The sequence below is a fragment of the Gouania willdenowi genome, chromosome 3, assembly GCF_900634775.1.
Source record: "Gouania willdenowi chromosome 3, fGouWil2.1, whole genome shotgun sequence".
NCBI classification, from domain to species: Eukaryota; Metazoa; Chordata; class Actinopteri; order Blenniiformes; family Gobiesocidae; genus Gouania; species Gouania willdenowi.
Window position 1 is genome coordinate 19,547,919 of NC_041046.1, and position 25,013 is coordinate 19,572,931.

The 25,013-nt window shown below is 39.5% G+C and overlaps 2 protein-coding genes across 3 annotated transcripts in view; one reads left to right on the plus strand and one right to left on the minus strand.

Moving 5' to 3' along the window:
• The first annotated feature begins 144 nt into the window (after positions 1-144).
• Positions 145-11,154, plus strand: wdr76 (WD repeat domain 76). Its single transcript, XM_028473124.1, has 15 exons — positions 145-485; positions 583-702; positions 801-884; positions 964-1,056; positions 3,488-3,546; positions 3,702-3,819; positions 3,893-3,994; positions 5,571-5,611; positions 5,706-5,859; positions 7,558-7,716; positions 7,802-7,917; positions 8,683-8,781; positions 8,875-9,027; positions 9,105-9,158; positions 10,253-11,154. The coding sequence occupies exons 1-15, from the start codon at positions 447-449 to the stop codon at positions 10,506-10,508; spliced, it is 1,647 nt and encodes a 548-aa protein (XP_028328925.1). The 5' UTR covers positions 145-446; the 3' UTR covers positions 10,509-11,154.
• Positions 3,866-25,013, minus strand: part of LOC114479431 (FERM domain-containing protein 5-like) — a 113,957-nt gene continuing 92,809 nt past the window's right edge. The window contains exons 14-15 of one of the 2 annotated variants that reach the window (XM_028473111.1): positions 18,080-18,681; positions 3,866-4,000 (exon numbers count right to left, since the gene is read on the minus strand). In XM_028473111.1, the coding sequence (XP_028328912.1) occupies positions 18,098-18,681 (584 nt within the window). In that variant the 3' untranslated portion in view covers positions 3,866-4,000; positions 18,080-18,097. Of the gene's footprint in view, positions 4,001-13,747; positions 18,682-25,013 lie in introns of those variants that run through there. The other variant, XM_028473103.1, reaches the window with a different exon arrangement.

The following is a 25,013-nucleotide window of genomic DNA, read 5'->3' on the forward strand; positions in this document are numbered from 1 at the left end:
CCAATGTGGTTTGTTGCTAAATGTTGCTAAAAAGCTGCTGTTTATTTTAGTATGCGCAACTTTACAATCGACGCCCCATACTACGTAGTAGCAGCCGCAGGAATAATGAACTGGATATTGAAAAAGTTTTAGTTTTTCTGCTGCTGTTTCTCCTCTTCGCCACAAGATGGCAGCCATCAGCCTGCAGGCAGGGTGGGGAGGAACCGTCACGAGGAGGTGACCAAACTGTAAAACGTTGATTGGCCAGAGAAAAAATGATGAGCCAATAGGAATCCGTGATTGTGTTGCACAATAAAGAGGGGCGGGGCTTGTTACGAAACATATCCTCCATGTGGCGGCAAAGCTTTGCTGTTATAACTCACTGAGAGATTCTCCACCACACGGACTAACTCAGCTGTTTACTAAAATAATACATACTCAAACTTTAGCCTTCAAGACGCGCTGTGATGGCGACAAGGCGGACTAAAGGCGAGGTTGTCGTGAAGGTAATGTTGCCAGTCTGCGGTTTGGTGTTTGAATGCATTTCAGTGGAGAAATTTGATGTTGCAGTTAAAGTTATCTGTGGTTAATAATCTCTGATAGGACCTGACACCTGTGAATATGGAGGTTACAGTCCGAAAATCATCTAGAAACACTCTGGCTCCTAAAAGACTGCAGTACTTTGAAGAAGACAGCACCACTAAACCAACGAGGAGGAAAAGAGTGCGGAGGACATTAATTATGAATAAATATAGATATCAATAACAGACAGATAGGGAGTGAATGAATGGTTCTCTCTCTCTCTCTTTTCTTCTCTTCAGGCAAACAAGACAGATGTTGAAAACATCAGGAAGAGAACACCTGAACATGAGGAGGATGATCACAGTGATGAGAAGTACACAGCAGTGAGTAGTAAACTACCAATGAATAGTTATTCATGTGTTGGACACAGACACACACACACTGACAGTCTGTCTGTGTTAGAATGAGAATGGAGGACTGTCTGCATATGAGCTGGAGAGGCTGGAGAACATCAGACAGAATCAGGCTTTTCTGTCCTCCATCAACCTTTACCAGGTAAGAAAGCTGTAGCACACTGTGCCTCTGTGAACCAATATATAGATTTACCGCTAGTCAAATTAAAGTAGGGGTGTCCAGACCCGATATTTATATCAGATATTGGTTCGATATCAGTCAGAAAACGAATATTGGATTTTATCGGACTGCATCTAAAATCTCCGATAAAAGTGCTGCGGTAATTTTCTGTTGTTTTAGTCCCTGCCCTCACCATATACTGACAGTAAAAAATAACTGAAGTGAACTTGAATTATTGACTATTGTTTTCTGTTTGAGTAACATCACTTGATCAAGTCTTTTCTAACATTCCACACTACAAAATAATTAATAAAAGTGTGTATGATTTGTGCTGATATTGTATCTAATGGATATCAGTATCAGCCAAACACCCAAGCTGCAATATCGGTATCGTATCGGAAGTGAAAAAGTTGTATCGGGACATCCCTAAAATAAAGTTTACATTTTATCTACAATACCTTATGATACACGTTTTAATGATTTGCCCGTTTTTTTTAAAGTTAAAGTCCTTGTGCTTTCTGCTACATGTTATATTTCACCTTTGCTTTGAAAGCTTTGTATTTTTCTTGAATTTTCAGGTTTTTTTTAGTTTGTTTTTTAAAATCCAATTAATAAAGAAATACCCAGAGAAAAGTACAGAAAAACAAACATGTTTTATCAGTTTCAAAACTTGCCTTTTAAAATCTGGCCAGGGACACCAGATGAAAACTAGCCTCTTTTTGCGAACTCATTTACAGCATGTCTGTTTATTATTGTGCATTGTCTCTTTTAAATAATCAATAAATTCAAACTCAAGGCCTAGGGGCCAGATTTGACCAACAGGACTCAGAAAGTAAAAATGACAGAACGTTGTGTAATTTTACAAACTAGTTCAGTTGTAGATATCTCAGTCCCTCTAAATCAGTGCTTCTCTATTATTTTCTGTTGCACCCCCACTCACCGCCGCGACTATAAAAAGTATCATTTGTCTATAAAATTGAGGGCCGCAAGTATCATGTCCTCGCTCGGCCATGTCTTCTTGCGCATATGTAGGGAGACTGTTAAAGTATCTCGCGCATTTTGCAGACCGTGGTTATCAACCTCGGAGGTTACCATGGTAATTAAAACAAACGTAATCTTCACCGTCGGGAATTTTATCGTGATACAGGTAACCGCTACATTCCTACCTCTGCACTATTTTCCGGGGCTCACAGTTTTCCTATTCATTTATCACATGATATATGCAGTCATTTTTAATTGCATATTGTTTTAAGAACAAAATCTTGCAATTAAATAAAAATTAGTCTCAAAATCAAGGACATTTAAGTAGGGATGTAACGATTCACTCAACTCCCGATACGATTCTCTCACGATTTTTTTCATTTACAAAATGGGACTGTAGACAAATTTTTTTTTGGGAAAAAATTAGAAAATACTGTATTATTTTCCTTTTATTTTTCATTGTCAAAAGAATTCCTTGATAAACTATTCAAAACAATGCAATTTAACTAAAAATAAATCTTGAATTAAATAAATAAAGGAATAATACAAATGAAAATGAAGCCTATTAATTTAAATTCTGGTTCTATAATAAACAATGCAAAACTGCATAATAGTTCTTTTTCTTTTTAAAAGTGCAACTGAAAATGTATTTTGTGCCTTAACAATTGGACTTTAAAAAAAAAAAAAAAAGGTCATTGCACTAATTTACGTCATATTTGTTTGGACCAGCAGAGGGCGCTGGTAACACAGTGGTCGGTTGTCATGCAGCTATCTTGCAGTGAAGAAGAGAAGCTATGCTAGCAGACAGAGCTAATAGAAAAACGTGACTTTTGCAGATATTCAAGTAATATTACAGATATTCTTTCGGTGCTAAAGGGGCAATGAATCATTTATTAACATATTTAAGAGTAGAAGGCGGCCAGAAAGAAAGTATTAGCAGACTCCGCCAGCGGCCAACACTTCCGGATAGCGTCCTCTGCTGGTTAAAAAAAGTACTGCGATTTAATTGACAGAAAATTGATATCAACCGTGATACCTATGAATCGATTTTTAACTGCCTTACGATTAATCGTTACATCCCTACATTTAAGTGAAGATCTTGCAGGGATTGATTTCTGTCACTTTTTTTTTTTTTTTTTTTTTTTTTATATTGTCTGTTTTTTTACATACTTTATATATCATTTATACGTGGAAGTGCAAACTCGGACATATTTAAAATGACTTGTTTTCCAGCCTAAGATCTGTGGCCCATTTTAAATCAAAGTAGTCCACATTTGACCCCTGAACCAAAATGAGTTTGACAGTCCTGCTTTACACAGTCATCTGTGTATTAATTTAGATTAATGCATGCACTAGTTCATAGATGGGAAGCTAATGTGTAGAATGAAGAATTGTAAATCTTGACCTGTGCTGCTGTTTTCCTTGTCTAAAGGCATCTGAGGAGCTCAACCAGCTGTCACGCCCAAAACCATCTCAGCGTGGCTTACTCAGGTAGTTTCAAAGGCCTCCTGTCACTCAGACTGCATTCAAACTTTACACACTCAAGTTACTGTGAACTTCAGTGGAGATAAGTGTAGATATTTGAGGTGTAGAAGCTGAACAGGATGTCACATGAATAGACGATTTCTTGTGTGTGTATTTTGCAGAAGGACGGTTGCAGTGACAGCAGTTCTTCCGTCTCGAAAATCTCTGCGTCTCCAAATGAAGGAGGCCGAGGTGCTTCCTCTTCCTCCTGAACCCAGAGGGACTCTGCTCAGCCAATCAGTGTGTAGCCTCACTGCTGCCTCTTTTTTAGTGTCGTTGGCCTGGTTACTCATTTGTGTGTTTGATTTTTAAGTTTTCACCAACCAAGAAGCCCTCTGGTCCTCTGCCCATGAAGGCTGTCAACATGGAGACTGGCGACGAGCTTCCTTCAGAACTGATGCAGCTCTTCTCTGAGGTACAGCTGTCAAGGAGAAACCATGCAGCAGTTTTACACAAACCCCTGAATCTACGTTTTGTCACCACTTAAATCATTTTCTGAATAGAAGAGTTTCACATTTCAAAAATTGAGTCAGAAATGTCAAACTGGTTTTTTTTTTTTTTTTTTTTTTTCCCCCCCAGTTACCTCATACAGCACGATTTATTCGTATTAAAGCCAGAGCTGAGACGTCGTATCAACAATCTTGGCATTGTGTCTCGTTTCTATGTAACTAATGCAAAAGATTCCGTCACAAATGTGTGGAACTTACAATGATCAATGTTTTCTTTGAAATGATAAATAATCCTGAGGACCAGATTGGACGCAGTGACGATGTGGATTTGAGTTGACCACATTTGCTTAAACAACAGTTACTATGAAACGCTGTAATTTTGTCGTAGACAATAAAGCACAGAAGAAGAGCTCTCCTAAGAGACCTTTACGCTCCCTTAAATGATGCTCTAGTGGGCCTGGGCGTTATATCGTGATTGAAGATATATCGAGTTTTCTATTTTGGCGATATAGAAAATGACGACATCACCTATATCGAGATATTTCTATATTTTTTTAAACTAGTATTTATTTATACAATCACACAGTACGAATCACGTCATACAAGTTTTTAATATTTATAGAGTACAGTCAAACATTGTCCTTTACAATTTTTCCATATTTATGAGATATATACAGTATTTTATAGCTTATTTTGTATTAAAATACTCTTTTCGAGTTGCTGCTTTCACTACTTCTCAGAACAACATGAAAAGCACAATTAGATGGATTACTGAGTACATCCTAACCCAGACCTTCCCCTTAACAAGCCACACTACAAAACTCACTCACGCGTGCTGTCAATTATAGGAGAAAATGCCAAAACTGGCTCATATTGTGCAACAATTTATTAAATGTGCCTGTGTGACATTTTTCATCAGCATATTTAACTCAGAATTGTCTTTCTGGTCAGACTTTAAGTTATAAATATTAAGATTAATAATTAATTAATTAATAATTTTTTTCAGGAGGCATTAAATGCTGTTTCAATTTACTTTTTCCCCCCAAAGTCTGATTCTTTAGAATGTGTGTTCACACTCATTCATTCTATCATTTTGCTCTATATTTGTTTTTTATAGTATTCTGAGCAAAATGTCGTAGCTTGTCAAAAACAAGAGAATGAGGGTAGTTAAAAGAACCGGTACCTTACAAGTTTAAGAACCACTACATTAGTGACTGAAGTTAGCGATCAATCACAGACTGTTGGAGACGCATAAACCCTGAGGATAGAAGCCATTTTGGGCGGGAGTCCTTCAACAGTGTGACATCATCAACCATGTGATTTCAAGATGGCAGAATACAGGCTCTGAAACTGTAAAGTAGGCTCTTTTTTAAAAGGCAATAAAATTGATATTTTGCATAATAATGCATTTTGTTGGGCATAGATCTACTAATAAGCACATTTAAAATATCATATGCCAAACTTGTAAAAATAGTGGAAGATCCATTTAAGTGTTGATCCTTGTCTTATTTTTTACTAATGATTGAATTGTACTTTTTCAAGGACTCCATAGAAGAGAAGAGGATGGTGCTCCACCAAAACGAGTACGACTGTTTATTTTACACGACATAATGCATCATTTATTAGAATTCTTGTTGCTTTTGATTGAAACAGAGATCTTCTCTTTTGATACTTCAGGTATTGCTCCACTCTTAAGACCATGAGGCTGACAGAGGAGAGGGTGGCCAAAGTGGTGAAAGATCGCATCTTCTCTGCAGCCTTCCACCCCTGCAGCAGCAGTCTGCTGTTAGCTGCTGGGGACAAGGGGGGCAGAGTGGGTCTCTGGAAGCTGGTGATTCTTCTTTGCCTCATTTATAACAAAACACTGACAGTAGTTCTGAAAGAGTAACTAAACTCCAAAATCATGATTGATCCTGGTTCAACTCAACATTTTAGTCAAAGTATTTTAATTTGGCATTATTAGTTGTAAAATGTCAGTGACTGTCCTCTATGGGTTGATGTACAATGACAAAATATATGACTGGACCAACAGACTTATTTAACCGAGTTGCACATTCATTTTAAAATGTTTTATTATAACTTTTTACATGCATGATGTAAGCATGAGCTTTTAATAAACTTCTTCCTCAAATTGAAACTAAAATTTATAAAAGATAAAATAAAAAAAAAAAATGATTTATTTCTTTCTTTTTTTTCAAGTGCAAACAATATTATGTGCAAAACCAAACCAAAGTTCTACTCTGTCAATACAGAGTGTAAATAGTGCAAACAGAGCCTGACCAAATATGTCATTAACAACATGCTGCAACTACACAGACATGTTATTATAACTGTTAATAAACTTCTTCTTCCACAAATTGAAACTAGAACTAAAATGTACCTCCCCTCCTCCTCCGCCTCTTCTTTTCCTTCTCCTGCTTTAGGTTCTGGCAGGCTAGATGTGGCAAAGTGCATTACTGCCCCCACAGGTCACAAATAGAAGTTCATGAAAAAATCTTGCAAGACAGATTTTAAACGCAGGCGAGAAATCACACCCCTAATTACAATTGAGTTTTGCTATTGGCTTAAGAAGGCTTATGGGACCTTCTTACGTCACAAGGACTGTTAGCCCCGCCCCTTATAAAAAAAAAAATGAGCACCTGTGGGCTCTACAATCTGTGGTGAGTAGGTTGGATTGAGAGACGAGTGAATAGAGAGGTATATTGTGTAATGAGTAGCTAGTTAGCATAGCATAGATTCTTCATTGGAGATTTTATAGTATAGACTGGGTGTGTCTTAACTGCTCCAGGAGCCCCGCCCATAATCAAGGCATTTTTTAAATTTCCCTCCTAGTGACAGGTCAGGAGAAAGCAGAGGTTTAGTTATTCTTTAATGCATGTGTCTGAGCTTTGACAAAGTTACTGGTTACAAGTAAACAATAATGTTTAACCATATCAAGCCTTGTGGTTTTTTAGGTTTTCTTTAAACTTTTTTCTTATTCAAATTAATTGCTAACATTCAAATATTCATTTAAAACTAAAATGGAAGAATTTCCATGCAGGACCTGAACATAACATTGCACGCACAATATAGCCACTCAGATCAGTCTAAAGCATAATATCAACGTATTGTTTGGTTAATAAATGCATAGTTAAATGAAACATTAGCATATATTAACACATAAAAATAAATAAATAAAATAACAGCTTTCAACTTACTCTCATATCCGAAGCAGCACATATTAATGACGTCATGTGTATTTCCGGTTTCTTCAAAACACGTCATGTCATGTTTTACTGCCTGAGGCCGTTCAGTCTGTCGACTTTTATTTTGAAGCCTGAGGCTTTGCCATTTGACCGCGCTTGTTTTGATAAGTGACGCCGTGTAATCTGATAGAGGTTTTGCAGAGTCATGAGTTTTCATTTGGTCTGACAAATGATAGACGTTTTCCTGATGGCTGATTCCTCACTCTGAGAACTGAGGATGTCCTAAAATGTACACGGGCTTTGCTAAAGGAAATAGTTGATCATTTATCTTGGTGTCCTCTCAGGGCGGTGATTGGGGCGATGATGGCGTGCTGCTTTTTGAACCTCACACCCGTCCCGTGTGCTGCATGGCGTTTTCACCGGCTCACCCCACCCAGCTGCTGAGCCTCAGCTACGATGGCTCTCTGCGTTGCATGGATGTGGAGAAAAGTGTTTTTGATGACGTAAGATGTGTTCTGCTTTTCTGACTCACACTGTTGTGACCGTGTTTTATTGGTCGTGATGATCATGGGCTTCTCTTTGGTTCAGGTGTATAATGCTCAAGATGCCCTGAAGACCTTTGACTTCATGTCACATGACAGTTTGACAATGGTGGTTGGCAGCTTGTATGGGGACGTTGCCATCGTCGACCGGCGCACCCCAGGGTGAGTCAGCTTTATTCCTCCTTCAACACTGATGAAAAGTAACACAGAGCACCAGGGTTGGGGCCAATTACATTTTTCATTTACAATTACGTTTTCAATTACTGATCCTCAATTACAATTCAATTATGATTACAGTGACCAGCATTTTTTCCAATTCCAATTCTTTTTTTATCCTCAAAAAGTCAATTACAGTTACGTTCTCAATTACTTAAGTTCATTTACAGTTGATCACAATTACTGAGCCTAAAATCAATGACCTAATAAAAGTGAACCTTAGCTTTGTTAGCGTCTGTTATGATAACGGGTTCTAAATCAGTTGTATAATACACTAAAACAAATATCTATCATCTAATTTAGCTTGTTAGGCTTCCTAATCAATGAAAATATAGGTTTTAATATTTTTAGTGTGGACATCTGAGCCTTATTTCTGTCAGTGTACCCCTAGATTACATTTTTTTAAATGGTAAAATGTGGGAAAACTTGATATGAAACCAATTTAAATAACAATTAACTAAATATTTGTAGAAATGTGTAATGGTTCCCCAATTTTGCATTAGATTATAATTGACATTTACAATTACAAAGTCAATTATCTAAACTCAATTACAATTTAATTATGACGACTGCAACAGATTTTTAAAATTACAATTATAATTACACTATAATTGTAATTATTTATAAATTACATGATTACAATTATCATTAACCCCAACCCTGCTTTGCACTGTATCCACTAACTTTAAAATAATGTTTTTTTTCCTGCAGAAATTCCCATGAGTCTCTCCACTCCCTGGACCCCAAGTCTCTGCGTTGTGTTAGCGTTCACCCTTTACAGAGGCACTACTTTGCGGTGGCTGAAAGCAGGTGAGTCTTTATTATTTTCTTAATGTTTACACATGTTTTTGTCCTTCCCTTTGTTTATATTGTTATCAATCGTTCCTCTAACCTGGTCTCTAGGGTAGTGAGTATATACGACAGTCGACGCCTGAACAAGAACAAAAGCCAGGCGGTGTCGCAGCTGCACGGCCACTCTTTATCCATATCCAGTGCATATTTCTCCCCGTGGACTGGAAACAGAGTTGTCACGTCCTGCCTGGATGACAACATCAGGTCTGAGCCTAAACACTCAGCTTGTATTTGTTCAAGTACGTTTCCCTGTCGGCTGAAGTATGTGTTTCTCTGACCAGGGTTTACGACACATCTGCAATGACGTCCACATCTTCTCTGCTCACCACCATCAGGTATGTTTTACATCCAACCACTAGGCTTGGGCGGTAATACCGTAACACCGTATACCGCGGGGTCATAAAAATAGAATGGTAGTTGAATGGTAGTTTCAATACTGTCAAAAAAAAAAAAAAAAAATGCAGCGCACTTCCCCTTGTCCACCATACACACACACACAGGTGTCGGAGAGAGAGTGAGAACAGATGCGTGTAAACCAAGATAAGATTATTCAAGGTGAATTAATTCTACAGTCTGGAAGTGGAGTGATGGATCACAGCCCCCTCTGTGTGGGCTTGTGGCGTCGAGCTGCTGACGGCAGCAGCAGTTGTTTGGGACCGTATACAGTGTATTCATGTCAGAGTCTCTAAAACACCAGAAAAATCTCCAATAACACAAGATAAAGTACATACATTTGTCACTAGTCTATATTGACATAAATTGAGTGTTCAGAAAATATACCGGTAAAGGAGGTTGAGTTTTGGTTTCGGTTTAAAAACAGAGTGGAGAGAGGATTCTACGAATTACAGCTTCAACTCCTTGAATGAGCCCACATTCTGAGTGAACTCATCCTTTAAGAACTCTGTAAGTTGATCGTTTAAACCGTAAAAGCGGCGATCAGTCCTCTTCGCTGTCACTCGGCTACGTAGACACACACACACACACACACACAGTCACGTTCGGTGTGAACGCACCCTGAGCCTTACATCATATTTTTTAATTAGTCACGGTAATACCGTATATCTTGGTAAAATAGGGAAGTGGTATCGATATTTGGATACCGCCCAAGCCTGCCCCCTCCCTCTGCAACACATTCAACACTGTACTGACCCTCCAACTTTCTAATCACTCATTAAAACTCACCTTTTCAACCTAGTTTTTAACTTATGACTGTTTTGCGTATTTTCTGTATTTACCTTTGTTGTTGTTAGTTTCTTTTTCGACTTGTGTGTAATTGTTCTAACTGTAAAGTGTCTTTGGGTTTTTTAAAAGTGCTTATAAATACAATGAATTATTATTAAAATTGGTATTTAATAGTTTGCACTTTTCTTTGGTATATTCATCTTTTGAACTGTATCTGATTTGTCTCATTTTTCTCGCTCATTCACAGACAGAACATGCAGACGGGTCGCTGGCTCAGCAAACTGTCAGCAGTGTGGGACCCCAAACAGGAAGACTGCTTCGTGGTGGGCAGTATGTTGAAGCCCCGCAGGGTTCAGGTATACCACCAAAGTGGAAAACTTCAGCGCTCTTTCATGGACACAGAGAACCTGAGCACAGTGCTGTCTGTCACAGCCTTCCACCCAACGAGGAACGCTCTGTTGGGTGGAAACGCATCAGGACGTATGCATGTGTTTTCAGACTAAAATAAAAGAGCAGAGCCCTCTCTAGTTATTGATTGTTACATTCCTTTTTCTAATAGATATAACATAATTGCAGTTCTTTCCCCACAGCACACACATAGTTTAGAGTGTGAACTGTTGCCTGATGAGATCTCAGTTTATCATCATTTTTTTTTATTTTTCACAGCAGGATGCTGCACACTGGTGAAGGTGTTTAAATCTTCTCATCATATGTAAGATGTTATAAACATGTGGGCCTCAGGGATTTATGTTGCTTGTTCTGTACTTTTCTGTTGTTCGTAAATGTATGAGATTTATCATTTAAAATGTTTATATTTTTCATGTCAGTCTTAGTCAATTATCTCTCGCATTATTTTAACTCCTAACTACAACTCATTGCATCACCTCATTTCAGACCTGAGTCAGCAGTTTCTGCAAGAGTGATGACTAAATTCTTCCAAACATAGAACAAATCCAATTGTCTTACCTGCTTACTTTAGCTTATGGTTATGGAGGTTATGGCTCATCAAACAAAGTGGCCTGTTTTAGATGGAGATGCCAATCACATCCATGTATTTCTACCACTGTGGTCAGTTCAGTTTAGGATGAGTGGATTTCTTTTATTCAGGAATGAAAAAATCAATTTTTCCTATTTATTGTTTTGGTTTTTAGCGAGAGTGGATGAACCAATGTGGTTGGTTGTTTTGTATTTTAGTAGTTACCAAAACAAATAAATATCTTCATTTCATTTATTGTGTCTGCGTAACACCTTTTTCACTTGATTTTTAATCCTCACCAATGGGGAAAGTAACTGTTGAACATAGGGCTGGGTTATATGGACCAATATTGATATCTCAATATTTTTTCTCAAAATGTTGATATACAATATAAATCTCAATATTAAAAATAAAGATCTATTGATATAGGCGATATTGTAATTTTATATGTTACCGAAGTAGAAAACTTATATTTTGGAGTCATTTCATGTATTTTTACAGTTGTTTTGTGTGTTTTTGGAGTCAGGTTTTTTTTTATTTTTCTTGCCTTTTTCACCTAAGGGACAGCACCTGTGAGTAAGTTTTGTAGTGTGGCTTATTTAGGATGCACTGTGATCAGCTAACTAAGCTTTACATGCCTGAGAAGTAGTGAAAGCAGCCACTTTATTTCAAAATAAGATGTAAAATTGATATAGGCAATATTGTAATTTTCTATATCATCAAAATAGAAAACTCGATTTACAGTGGTGATGTGAAAGTGTTTGCCCCATTCCTGATTTCTTACTTTTTTGCATGTTTTCCACACTTAAGTGTTTCAGACATTAAACATTAGTCAAAGATAACACAAGTAAACTCAATGCAGTTTTTAAATGAAGGGTTTTATTAATGAGGAAGAGAAAAATCCAAAGCTACATGGCCCTGTGTGAAAAAGTGTTTGCCCCCTAAACCTAATAACTGGTTGGGTCACCCTTAGTACCAACTACAGCGATCAAGTGTTTGCGGTAACTTACAATGAGTCTTTTACAACGCTGTGGAGGAGTTTTGTTCCACTCATCTCTGCAGAATTGTTGTAATTCAGCCACATTGGAGGGTTTTCAAGCATGAACCGCCTTTTTAAGGTCATGTCACAGCATCTCAATAGGATTGAGGTCAGGACTTAGACTAGGCCTCTCCAAAGTCTTCATTTAGTTTTTCTTCAGCCATTCAGAGGTGGACTTGCTGGTATGTTTTGGATCATTGTCCTGCTCTAGAACCCAAGTTTGTTTCAGCTTGAGGTCACGAACAGATGGTCGGACATTCTCCTTCAGGATTTTTTGGTAGACAGCAGAATTCATGCTTCCATTTATCACAGCAAGTCTTCCAGGTCCTGAAGCAGCAAAGCAGCCCCAGACCATCACACTACCACCACCATATTTTACTGTTGGTATGATGTTCTTTTTCTGAATTACGCTGTTACTTTTAAGCCTGATGTAATGGGACACAGACTTTCCAAAACAGTTCAACTTTTGTCTCGTAAGTCCACAGAATATTTTCCTAAAAGTCTTAACATTCTTTTTGCTTAGCAGTGGTTTTCGTCTTGGAACTCTGCCATGCAGGCCATTTTTGCCCAGTCACTTTCTTATGGTGGAGTCATGAACACTGACCTTAAAAGTATTGTGGACGATGTTTAAAAAAGAAACGCCCTCTCCACATTTTGAAAAGAAACGCGCATGCGCAACACGCCTACGTGTGCGGGAGAGCATGCACGAGCCCCGTTTTCCTCGTGCACAGCTCTGTTTACAAGCTGGTGTGGACATCGGTCATACAAGCTTACCTTACAAAAGAAGATTTGCACCTTTCCCACTATGTCAGACTCGCCACTGGTAAGTAAAAATCCATTTTCAAAGGACCCGGCACGCACCGAGCACGAGCTCGTACGACGGCCTTTCGTAAACATGATTGACAATTAGGAGGACCAATAGTCTTGATGATCCACCCAGAAGCTAAACATCATACAATACCTTTAACTGAGATAAATGATGCCTGCAGTTCTTTAGATGTTGTTGTGGGGTCTTTTGTCACTTTTTGGGTGAATCGTTGCTGAGCTCTTGAGTAACTTTGGTCGGCCGACCACTCCTGGGAAAGTTCACCACTGTTTCGTGCTTTCACCATTTGTGGATAATGGCTCTCACTGTGGTTTGCTGGAGTCCCAAAGCTTTAGAAATGGCTTTATAACCTTTTCCAGACTGATAGATTTATATTCCTTTTTTTCTTATTTGTCCCTGAATGTGTTTGGATCTCGGCATGATGTCTATAGCTTTAGATGATCTTTTGGTCGACTTCACTTTGTCAGGTACGTCCCATTTAAGTGATTTCTAGATTGAGAACAAGTGTGTAGTAATCAGGCCTGGGTGTGGCTACAGAAATTGATCAAGCACTGTTATGTTTTAACAGGATCTGGGGGGCAAACACTCATTAATAAAACCCTTCATTTAAAAACTGCATTTTGTGTTTACTTGTTATCTTTGACTAATGTTTAAGTTTGTTTGATGATCTGAAACATTTAAGTGTAAAAAACATGCAAAAAAGTCAGGAAGGGGGCAAACCTTTTTTCACACCACTGTATCTTTCATCCTGATATATCGCTCTGGCCTCGTTTAACATGTTCATAAATCACACTTAAAATCTGCATATTAAACTCCTCTTAGCAATACATGGGAATGCTGTGAAACCACACACATTAGTGTGCCTGGTATATCAAAAAAGACCTCAGTCTGCAGCCAAGTGTCAAGAATAGGTGAATTTATTCATAAACATGTTACCGCAGTCTTCAGTCAGTGATAGGAAATAAGCAGACACATGCTAACACACATTTCCAGGTTCACAGTCATGACACTGAATGAAACGCAGGTCTCTGTTCACTAAAATCAACACAGACGTTTTCTTTCTGTGGTTCGTTTCTCCTTCTTGATCACTCTGCCAGTTCAAATAATCTGACACTGACTTAATGCTTGGAGGCTGGAGCTCAAAGGAAGGCTCATCTTTGTTGCAATGCTACCTCAGCAGTTTAAACTGTTTTCACTTACACAATTGTGATAAAAAATAACTCCACACTTCTCAGAGTTTGACCAGGTGAGACCCTTAAAAAGCGGGATGTGTAGTTACTTTAATTCACCTGTAATGTTTATTGCTTGTATTAATTTGGCAATTTCTGTACATTTAGATATACAATGACCTTGCCTGCAAGATGGATTCTCCTGGTGTTCAAACGCTAGAATCATGTGGAGAACTCGAGTTAGAGGGAGGGCTACACATCAATCTGGCTCTTGCCAGGTTAGACATTTTCTGGTGAAAAGCTGAATTTCTACTTAAACTTATATGAAAACCAAAGCCACTGAGCACTTTCTGAGATACTGTACATACTTTCAAACCTCCAGTGTTTTCCAACAAATGTCCTGTCAGCCTGTATTCACAGTTTGTCCAACATCGACTTCATAGAACCTGTAATATTTCTTACAAAAATAACATGATCATCTAAGGCTGGCTATTAAACACGTTGCTGTACTCCTGTTTGTAGTGATTGGAGGATTATACATACACTGATTTATAAACTATCAACAGGCCTCCCAGGAATGTTATCTTCAACATTTCTACCTGATGCATGATTAAAACAGGATTTCAGGATGTAGTAGGGTGTCTAACTACTGACTAACCAACAGTCATTACTGGCACTAAGCAGTGCAAACCGTCACTGTGTAGGTTTGACTAAATAACCCGAGGTTTGGGTCGATTCTGTCGTCTCAGGCTGTAAAGACGCATGAGGCCAACGTGAGAAGCTTTAAAAGTGATTAAGGCTATTAATAGGACAGCTAGCAGTTTCCATCTGTTGACACAAACTGACAGGAGAGTTCGACAACAGGTTTTCTTTGGTAGGCGTGATGATGAAGGTGGGATGTAAACATGACTTTTGTAAGGTTGTCTTTGTAAGCAATAGCCAAAGGCTGAGGGCTTACATGTCCTTTCTTTAAAAGATGGACGCTTCAAGTACAACGAAACACACCGTGAGGGACGTCTTTGTGTGGTAACGAGACAAGAGTTTGGACAAAAATTGAATCAATGTTTTAAATCCCCAGCCTTTGCAGATGAATGCAGAATTACAGCAGCATGTTAAACAACTTATAACCAAAATCCTGTACTACGAAACTGGATAACTCTAGATTTGGGATATCTCTCCGTTAGTGGGCGTCACTTCACCAAACATTTGCCGTCACAGAGCAGCTGCACTACGAAGCAGGTTATCAACATGTTAACTTAACCCCGGTGATGGCTACGTGCACGCTCACATAAAATAGGTCGAGAATGCACCGTCAGACCAATCATGAACATGGAGAAACCGTGCAGGGCAACTTATGTCACCATGAGGAACAATTTTTAAAAAATATGAAAATTTAAATTTGATAATTCAGACAAAAACAACATTCTTAATTTGGCAAAAGCAGGAAAGAAGGAACGCAGGCAGAGAATTTATGACTGTTAATGTGTAAATTTGTCAGATTATACTGTATGAATTCATCTACGAATAAACGGACATATTGATAATTTTCATTTTACAAAGGCACAGACATGTTTCTATTCACCTATCTGCCTCATTATGGGTGTAGTCTGTTCATACAGCTCAGTCTACATCATAAGATGGACAATATGTGTATTTTATACAGTCTGAATTATATTACAGGACTAATGCTGCATTCACATCGGACACTTTACGGGCGTTGGACGCTTCTGCTCATTGAATCCAAACAAGTTGGGAAGAGAGTTTTGGGGAGGGGCTTCTCTGTTGACGGTGAAAAGTTTAATTAACTTACCCGAGACACCAACCTAATCACTAATCCTCCTCCAAGCAAGGTCCTTTCTATTCCTGTCTCGATAGTAATAGTCCGCTGGGTTATACAGCTCAGTTGTGTTAGCTTCCTGTTGTCGTCTGGGTCCGACAGTCCTGTCACAAAATACGTCACTACGTCACTGTTGGAGAACTGATTGGTCGACGTGCCGCGATTCCAGCCAAAAGTTCAACAATCCCAACTCTAGCGTCGGCCACGTTGGAGGCACGGGACGCGCATCAAAAGCTTGAAATCTCCAAATGCGCAGTGTCTGCCGCGCGAAAAGCTTCAAAACAAGCTGCATGGGAGGCACTGCGGGATCTCTAGACGCTCCTAGAAGCGTGTCCACCATACATTGTGTATATAAACCTGACGCTTTTGACACATTTGGTGTGAACATGCCATTAGGCTCTCTCTGTCGCCAACCACATATATTAATACATGAATGAATGAAAGCTTTATCAGCTGACTGCTGTAGGTCAGTCCATCAGATAAAAATCTATACCTTTCCTATAGGATTTCATCGAGTAAACTATTTTTGGGCAAGTCATTTTCCAAGAGAACTGACTGGTCAGGAGGCAGTACTTTTATACTGTCTCAAATCTTGGTTATGACCAGGTAAGCCATTCAGGATAAGTTACCATGGTATTTTACCTTGATAAGAAGTTAATTAGCATCGTAGTACAGCACAAACAGAATAAGTTTTGTAAGTTAGTGCGATAAGAGGAAATCCAACTTCGTAGTTCAGGCCCCCAAAGATCTCAGACCAAACTCTTTCCACTGTTTCATGACAAACACTTTTTGCACTTTACAAAGGTCAAAATGTCTCAATGGGAAGGATATCTGATTACAGGACTGCACATCACGGTGAACTCCGACAAATTGTGCCAGTTAAAGACATAACTACAGCACAAGCTCACACAGTTGTTACAAACTACTGTAAAAAAAACAATGGCAACATAACACAAACATACACCAAGATTGTAGTCATTGGCAATATGTGGCTGCTATTTAATAAAAATGGAGATGTTTCTTCCTAATAACTGTACGAAACAAACTCTGACTGAAGACCTCCCTACTTTCATGTACTGTCTACTTTCACACTCTCTCTGTCCTTAAAAGCAGTGCTCAGCATGACCACCACCTCAAAACCTTTAGGAAAACCTTTTAGAACCAACATTTTCTCAACAATTCCACTGCAAATACTCTGGAAAATACATATTGGATAGTACCCTTTGGGTACACCATAGACGCAACTGATGAGACTGGGACTGATGGTTTCTAACCCGTTTGGCAGACATGAGCAACTTGCAGCCTCAGGGCCACATCTTGGCTTTTGTGCTACCTCCAAAGAAAATGCACAAAATGACTCCAAAAACACTCAAAATGACCACAAAAACATGCAAAATTTAAAAAAATTAAAACAAAATCATCTATAATGCAGAAAATCACAATAAAAACACAAAAAGTCTCCAAAAAACACAAAATAATACACAAAATGAGAGTAAAATATAAAGAAACAAAAAGCAACAAAAAATACAACCAAAACACACAAAATGGGTCCAAAAATCTACAAAACTCCTTAGTTCTTTCGTTTGTTAATGCTCCTATTGGTCAATATCCTAATGTTAACATAAAGTGGCCCTGCTGTTATAAAACTTGCTCATCCCTGCTGTACGGTATAGCAGAAGTAGAGAATAGAGAGTAAAAGGGGGAGTGCCTACAGCTGTATAAAGAGTTACTGAATCTAATAAATATATGATTCTACAAAGTTGTAATTCATATTTCCACTAATTTGCATGAACTCATCTTGATCTAACACTGAATCCTAATTTTGTCCAAACATTAAAAATGTGTTCACATTGACTTCCTAAAGGCGTGTGATCATTGTGCTGAACACTCTTCCATCATTCTGATATTTCCTGATGCTTCACTCACTCTCTGCCTCTCCATCTTCTTGTCTTTTCAAAATAAAAGCCAGACGCTCACCTCTCGCTACACACACAACTGAAATTGCTTCCAGTCGGCCGTTCCTAAAGTAACATTACCGCATAAAAATCATTAAGAAAATATTACGGTGATGTAATCAAACAAGTTAGAGTGTTTAAATCACGTCCTCTCACTGTGACTTTGTGTAAAAATAAACCAGCTTGAGATGACCTGAAGGTATGTGATTCTCCTCCTTATGGTGATGGTTGGATGTACAAAACTATGCTCCTTATAGGACCATCATCTTTACCCAGTCTTTCCTTTTGCCTCACTTGCTGACCAGGAATCCTCCCATCCACCGTAGTTTACAGGCAAACCAGCGCCGCAGAGGGCAGAAGTATTCAAAGTGGAACTGCTGGAATTCAGGCGTCTTTCGGATGTCTCTCAGGAAGGCAACGTCCAAGTCAGACTCAGTCAGCACGATGAGGAGCAGCAGCAGAACAAAGAGCAGTCCGATGGTGACCAGGAACAGACGCAGCACGCTCAGGATGAACTTGTTGAGCTCCTCAGCATCGCTGGACGTTGGCTGCCTGTTCTTGGCCTTATGCTGCGCTCTCTTGCCTGATCTAAACTCTCTGACCTGCCTTTCCCTCGACTCCTCCGACTCATTCTCCTCATCGATGCTGCGGGTAGCACCGTTCACGTGACGAGCCAGAGGCATTTCAGCTCCGTGCTCCGCCACGGGCGTAGGCAGCACGCTGTCAGACGGGCTGTAGGACTCATCAGAGATGACTGCTGATGTGCTCGCCTCACTGCCATCCACCATCTGACCTCTGGTTGACATGAATGAGTCACCATAGGAGACGGATCGCATGGGCGTGGAGTGAGCGCTGTCTCGCAGGGACTCCAGACCTGAACAAATAGAAGAGATGCTTATGCTTTTAATGAGTTTTAACAACATATTTTATTGCGCCTTGTCTAAATTCATATTATTATTATACAAAAAGGATTGTTTCTGTATTTTTCACGGTCTGGTAGGCCCTGAAACTCTGTTGTTTTGGTTGAAACAATCACATATTGTGCATATGACCTCAAGGTCAGCGAGTGAGCTCAGCAGAGCTAGACTGCCCTGTGATATATGGCTAAATCATGGCTGTACCAGACACCTTTGTGTATAAAGGCCAGGGCCACAGTCATGAAGATACATAGATAGACGCAGACACAGACACGGAGAAACACAGACGTCCTCCTGTGGCCAACTGCGCGTGGGCTTAAGTTACTAAACTTTGCCCGTTAATGAAGCACTTTGAAATTGTACTACTCTTGTCATCTGTCCTCGGAGCTGTTCAGTTAAAAGATCTGGGAAAAAGGTAGTTAGGCACAATGGTTACGGCAAAGCATGAGAAAAAGAAAGACCAATGTGGTAAGGCAACAGTCTAAAGTCTCAAACATACTCGGGCGGAACGGACTCCACAGAGGTCTGCGCGGACTGAGAGCGCACGTTTGTGACTGTGCAGGATCTGCCCCGCGTACAGGTGCCAGAGGGAGGGTGCTAACAGAGGGGATAAACCACATGTAAACCTGAAGAAGCAAATCCAAGGTGGAGAGAACGTGTGCAATTCATTTTCAGTCTGGATGCGGAGTGGTGTGGGTCTGCTCTGACCTGCAGCTGGGATCGCTGCGGCCGCATGCGAGAGCTTTGTGGCAGAGGAGGGGCTCACGGCTACAGACGCTACTCAGGACAGTAACTACAGAGTGATACCAGCATTCATGTCATAGACTCTAAAACATCAGAAAACTCTCCAATAACACAAGATAAAGTCCCAACATTTATCACTAGTCTCTACTGAGAAAAAGGTTGCTAAGATCTCCATAGTTTGTGTGCGTTCACAAGGATGCTGGTAAATTTTAAATATGGGTGGAAGGGGGAGCATGGTTGATTCCATACACGTCTCATGGTTCTACATACTGCAGCTTTAAGTGGGTGCATGCTGAGATGCTGAGTGAGCACATGCAAACTTAACACAAAGAGAGTGCAGCAACCCTTAAGTAAGCTGCAAGGTTATGCTTGTCAATTGAGTACGCAGCGTTCAAAGGTCAGGACTAGCAGAAGCTATTTGTAGTTTACACTAATGCATCTGTTCGTGGTTTCAAAAAAACAGGAAAGTCATCATGAGCAGCCTTGGGGGGTTGATACAGTATTGATCAGCTGCATCTGAAGGCTTTAGCATTAGTTAGCTGATAGTTAAGGCTAATTCCATGTTTTAATTCTACTATGCATATGTTCCTATAATGGTATTTCTTTGATCACATTTAGTGCATTACATAGTCGTATGCAGCGTGTCTGACTGTGGTAAGGAAAAGCTAAATGTAAAAAACTAGAACATCATTTACCTTAAAGTATAACTAGGATTACCCCAGCTGCTTTTCCATCTGCCTGCATAATATTCAGGTACACTGTGTTCTAGTGAAAAACATTTTATGACACGCAAATCTGTAGACCCGTGTTTCTCATCTCACCTAATCAACTCTTTTTAGAGGTGTTTAATAAATAAGCATTTGTTCCTTATAGCTCTGTATCTCAGTATTGCCTACATCTGTGGTTACACATGGAGTGGAACCACTTTCCCACCCTTTGGTGAATACGTCTACACATGTATATGCAGGGCTTTAAATTAACTAGCATGGTGAGCAGATTCTTAAAGTTGCCAGCCAACCAGATTTTCCACTAACCACATTTTTTCCAGCTAAAGTAAACATTATGAGCGCCGAATTTTTAGTTGATTGCAGAAATACATTAAAATGGTAAAAATATAAACATTTAATTTAAATACAATGTTGTAACAATGCATAAAAGGTGTAATATGGAACTTTCTGTAAAGTATTTTCTCATAACGTAATAAACAAACTTAACTCAGATGAAAATTGGATCCCTGGAACACTGATGTTAGAAAGAATAGAAGTAATCAGTGCTAAGAATTATATGTAGTGTAGAGAAAAAATGTTTTACTAACACACATGCTCTTCAACACAACCCCCGGTGCTATTAGTACGTTTACCAAAATACACTCACGTAGCGTCTTAGGGTTAGAGTTAGGGTTAGGTTATAACCAAATATCGCAACAATTGTTAGGGTTAGGTTTAGTCTTAGTCACGTGACCTAAACTGGCCAATGAGGGGCGCTGCGTACGGACAGAATGTCGGTATATTGATACCACAACCGTACGGATAGTCACTGCCTTTAGTATTAAAACTCCTCAATTTCTTCTTCTTTTCAGATCCTCTTTCATCTTCATTTTCCCCTGTGTCGGTCGCAGCCTTAACTCCTTTTTTGCAGTTCAGGTTTTTCAACACCAGATAAATACTGTATTCCACGTTTGTATGTTTTTTCCTAACTAATTTCCTAATTAATTTAACTTCATTTCAGATCTTATTGTTTGTTTTGCGCCGTTGGCCCGTTGCATTTGTCTCCACCGATATAAAACCATAACAATCTGACTCACGTGAGCACGTAGGCAATGGCCGTGGTATTTGCTTCGTTCCTCACCAGCCAAAATGGCTAGTAATGCTACAGTGTTACCCGCCAAAACACGCAATTGAAGCTTTGTGTATATGTTGCCCCGCGGCCATGAAATAGGACAAAGCGAGTCTGAAAATGGATGGATAGATACAGTATATATGCATTGGGTGGATAAAAAGCAGGGGTGGACCAAAAATTCAGCCCTGGCATGTTCTGTCCAGACCGGCCCACTACATTATCAGCAGACACCACGTAGACGCTGTTATTAAGTCATTGATGCTCAACATGTTGCTCTATTATTATTCCCCCAGAAAACCTTAAAAGTCAGAAACTTTTTTCAGACTTTGCCTCCTTTTGCCAATAAATTATCATTTTAATTATCAGTTATTTTTGATACTTTTATCCAATTTTTATCCTTTATTGATACATTTTTTTTTTGCCACTTTTCATCCAAATAAGCTACATTTTACTTAATAAATACCACTTACTTTGTTTTTTCCCTACATTTTTCCTCTTTTTGTTCCACATTTTTGCCCTTTTTCATTATTTTTTGCTACATTTTGCCCATCAAAGCTACTTTTTGCCATTACATAACACCTGGTTCTCACTCTTCAAGAAAAAAAAAAAAAACGTAGCAGACCGGACTGGCCCACTTTGGGTCGACGGCCCACCGTGCCAGATGACCAGTCCACCCCTGATAAAAAGTGACATGATTATTAGTCTAGGATTTTATCTATGATGTAAATCCTTCACAAACTGCAATGTTTTAACAGATTCTGATAGTATTTTTCAGTCTGAAACACAGTGGATTTGGTGTTATAAATACAGATGAAGGTTCACATGGTGACAAAGCCTCGGGAGCAGCCTTACAAATATCTGAGGCAGCTCTGTACTGACCCCACCTTCCCCGTTACCTGCTTGTTGTGCTGCTGAGCTGTGGCCATGGGACTGGGTGGGTACAGCTAGCCTGGAAGGGGTCCGAGAGCTGTATCCTGATTCAGGACTGGAACCTGAGGTGGACGATCCTTCGGGTAGGGCGGGAAGGAGTGGCAGGGTGCCCAGAGCCTTGCCCAGGAGCCGAGGTCCGAGAGACAAAACGCGCACCTTCACATCCCGGTAACAGTGGTTGATCATACGCAGGTGTACGTTCACCTTGGTCTTGATCCGAATCAGACACTTGACCATGGCTCCCTTTCTGTAACTCTGCTGTTTTTAGCCTTTCTTTATCTTCCTTTTCTCTCTCCTAAATGGGACCTCTTTTCAGTGCACCTTCTCCTCTGTCGCCCAGTCTTTGTCTCCTGTGACAGCTGTTGCTGCCAAGCCAGGCAGCTCTGGTTGCTGTTCATACATGTGGGCATGCGGGCTGACAGAGGGTGGTTAAATAAAAGGACAGGCAGAGAGTGAAAGACAAGACAAGGCCTGGGAATGTGGTCTACTCGTGTCACAGCCTGGGTGTCCCCTCCTTCTGAGGGCTGTGACACACAAAGCATGGTCGCTGACAGCAGCGGCTATTTTCAGGATGGAGTACTATTACCAGAGGAACACCAAAGTCAACAGACACAAACACAGGGTTTGTTTTACAGGGAAGCAATGACAAGAGGAGCACTGGTTTGACAAAATGTCTGTACAGTAAACAGAGCATTTTATAAAACAAAGCTGCTCCTGCTGTCACACAGACAAAGGTTAACAGCCTGTTAATGGAGAGAAGTGACTATGGTTTATAAACTGTCAGAATGTGAATTTTTCATTCATTTCTTCTTCTTCTTCTTTGATTATTGGCAAGTTGCAACCAACTTGAATAGGTACATAATGCTACCTACTGTACACGTTTTATTTCATTAATTTCAACGTCCAAGGTCCCATTTAGATGTCGTTGTTGTTTTTTTTTAACCTAATCTTAAAATATCATAAGCCACAGACTGAGACTGCCACTCCCACACTGGTATGTAAAAAAGCCTCTAATGGTAAAGTGTTAAAATATTATGTATAATCCCCACACCAGATAAACCAAATGAAAACGATTCAATAAATACAATAAAATAATACAACGTTGCACAATTTTTTGAATGAATCATTAATATCCTTCACATGTACAGTAAATGAAAGAAATGCCTTTGTTATCCACAAGACACTGAATCATTAAGAAAAAAGTCTTGGGACACTGCTTTATTGTGTTAGTTACTGCAGATACAAAGACCACAAAGTCTATTGATAGTGAATCTAATAATCTATCTTTAAAGCTACTGACTAAAGTTTCACACAACGCAGCCAATGATCTTTCACCGAGTGCTCACAAGTATGTCACAGCACTTTAGCTGCACTTTTATTTATGGGATAAGACTGTGTCCAATAGCTGCTCATTGATGGATTTACGTGTTTCACTATTTTCTAGATCATTTGTTGTAAAAGATTTCTTGACTTCCTTGACTTCCATTTACCACGGTAGCTGTCAGAGGTGAAAGTAACGGATTACAAGTACTCACGTTACTGTAATTGAGTTACCTTTTTGAGTACATTTCTGAATCAGTAATTTTACTTGTACTTAATTATGTTTTAAAAGAAGTAAAGTCATTAGTTACATTTCTACACCCAACCGTTACTGGGTAAATTATTATTTTCTGTTTGGAAATGATCAACGGACATTGTGAAACCACAAAAAAGGAAATGACCAGGCAGTAATCTAAAGCATCACATCATAGCCGACCAATCAGATTAAACGTAATGCACCGTGCTAATAAAGCACTGAATGTTGGTTATTTTCTCAAGAGCATCGTCACAAAATTCTACAAGCCCTATGTAGCCCATGATGACAAAGCATCTTTTATTGGTGTTATTTTATTTAAAACATTTTTTTTACATTTTGACAAACCTTTTATGTTTTTGTGGAAAATAAATTACAATTGTGCAAGATTTGATCTCTTCGTTTTTAAGTTTCTAACTGCGATGTTTACTGTATGCAAGGGAACCGTGGCAAGAATTATTACCAAAAATTAACAAAAGTAACTTTTACTTTGAGTACTATTTAATTGAGCCACTTTTTACTTGTACTTGAGTATTTCATGTATGACTGTTACATGCAGGCTAGGCCTGACAGGACTGTAGGTTTCTTCTGTTTTCGCTCCCTGTCTTGCAGTGACTAACGAGTGATTGGAGCCACCTGATGAGGAGCTGCTGATTGGACTCCTCTGCTGTGGCTGCACCAATCATCCCTGGAACCAGTCTTTATAAAGGACTGCCAGATTGGCTCTCTCTTGACACTGCATGAGCTGATTTAGGAAACGTCTGTTGTTCATTGTAAGGAGGTATGGCATTCAGTCTGAAGCGGAGCCCTACCCACCACCGACACATCCAACTCGGTGAGTTTCACTGCCTGCTGAAGCGAGGAGCTGTGCTCCCTTTTCTCCTCTCATAGACACAAATCACCAGTGAAAAAAGCCGGTGTGATTAGCGGCTAATGCTATCCTAGCACAGTGCCGACTTTCAAATATGAAAATTACAGCGAGAACTCCTCGCTGATTCACCTCCACGCCAAATCCTTCCTCGTCCGGTCGCGGTTATAAAGACTGTCATACAGCTCCAGGTGGTCACACACAGCTTCTACTCCATGGTTGAGTGGGTGAACAGACCGGTGTCGGTGTTGACAGCATGACGTCATCAACAAAGCCTATGTTTGGCTTTTGTAATGTGAAACAGTCACAAGAGTTCAATATTTTCAACTCTTTTG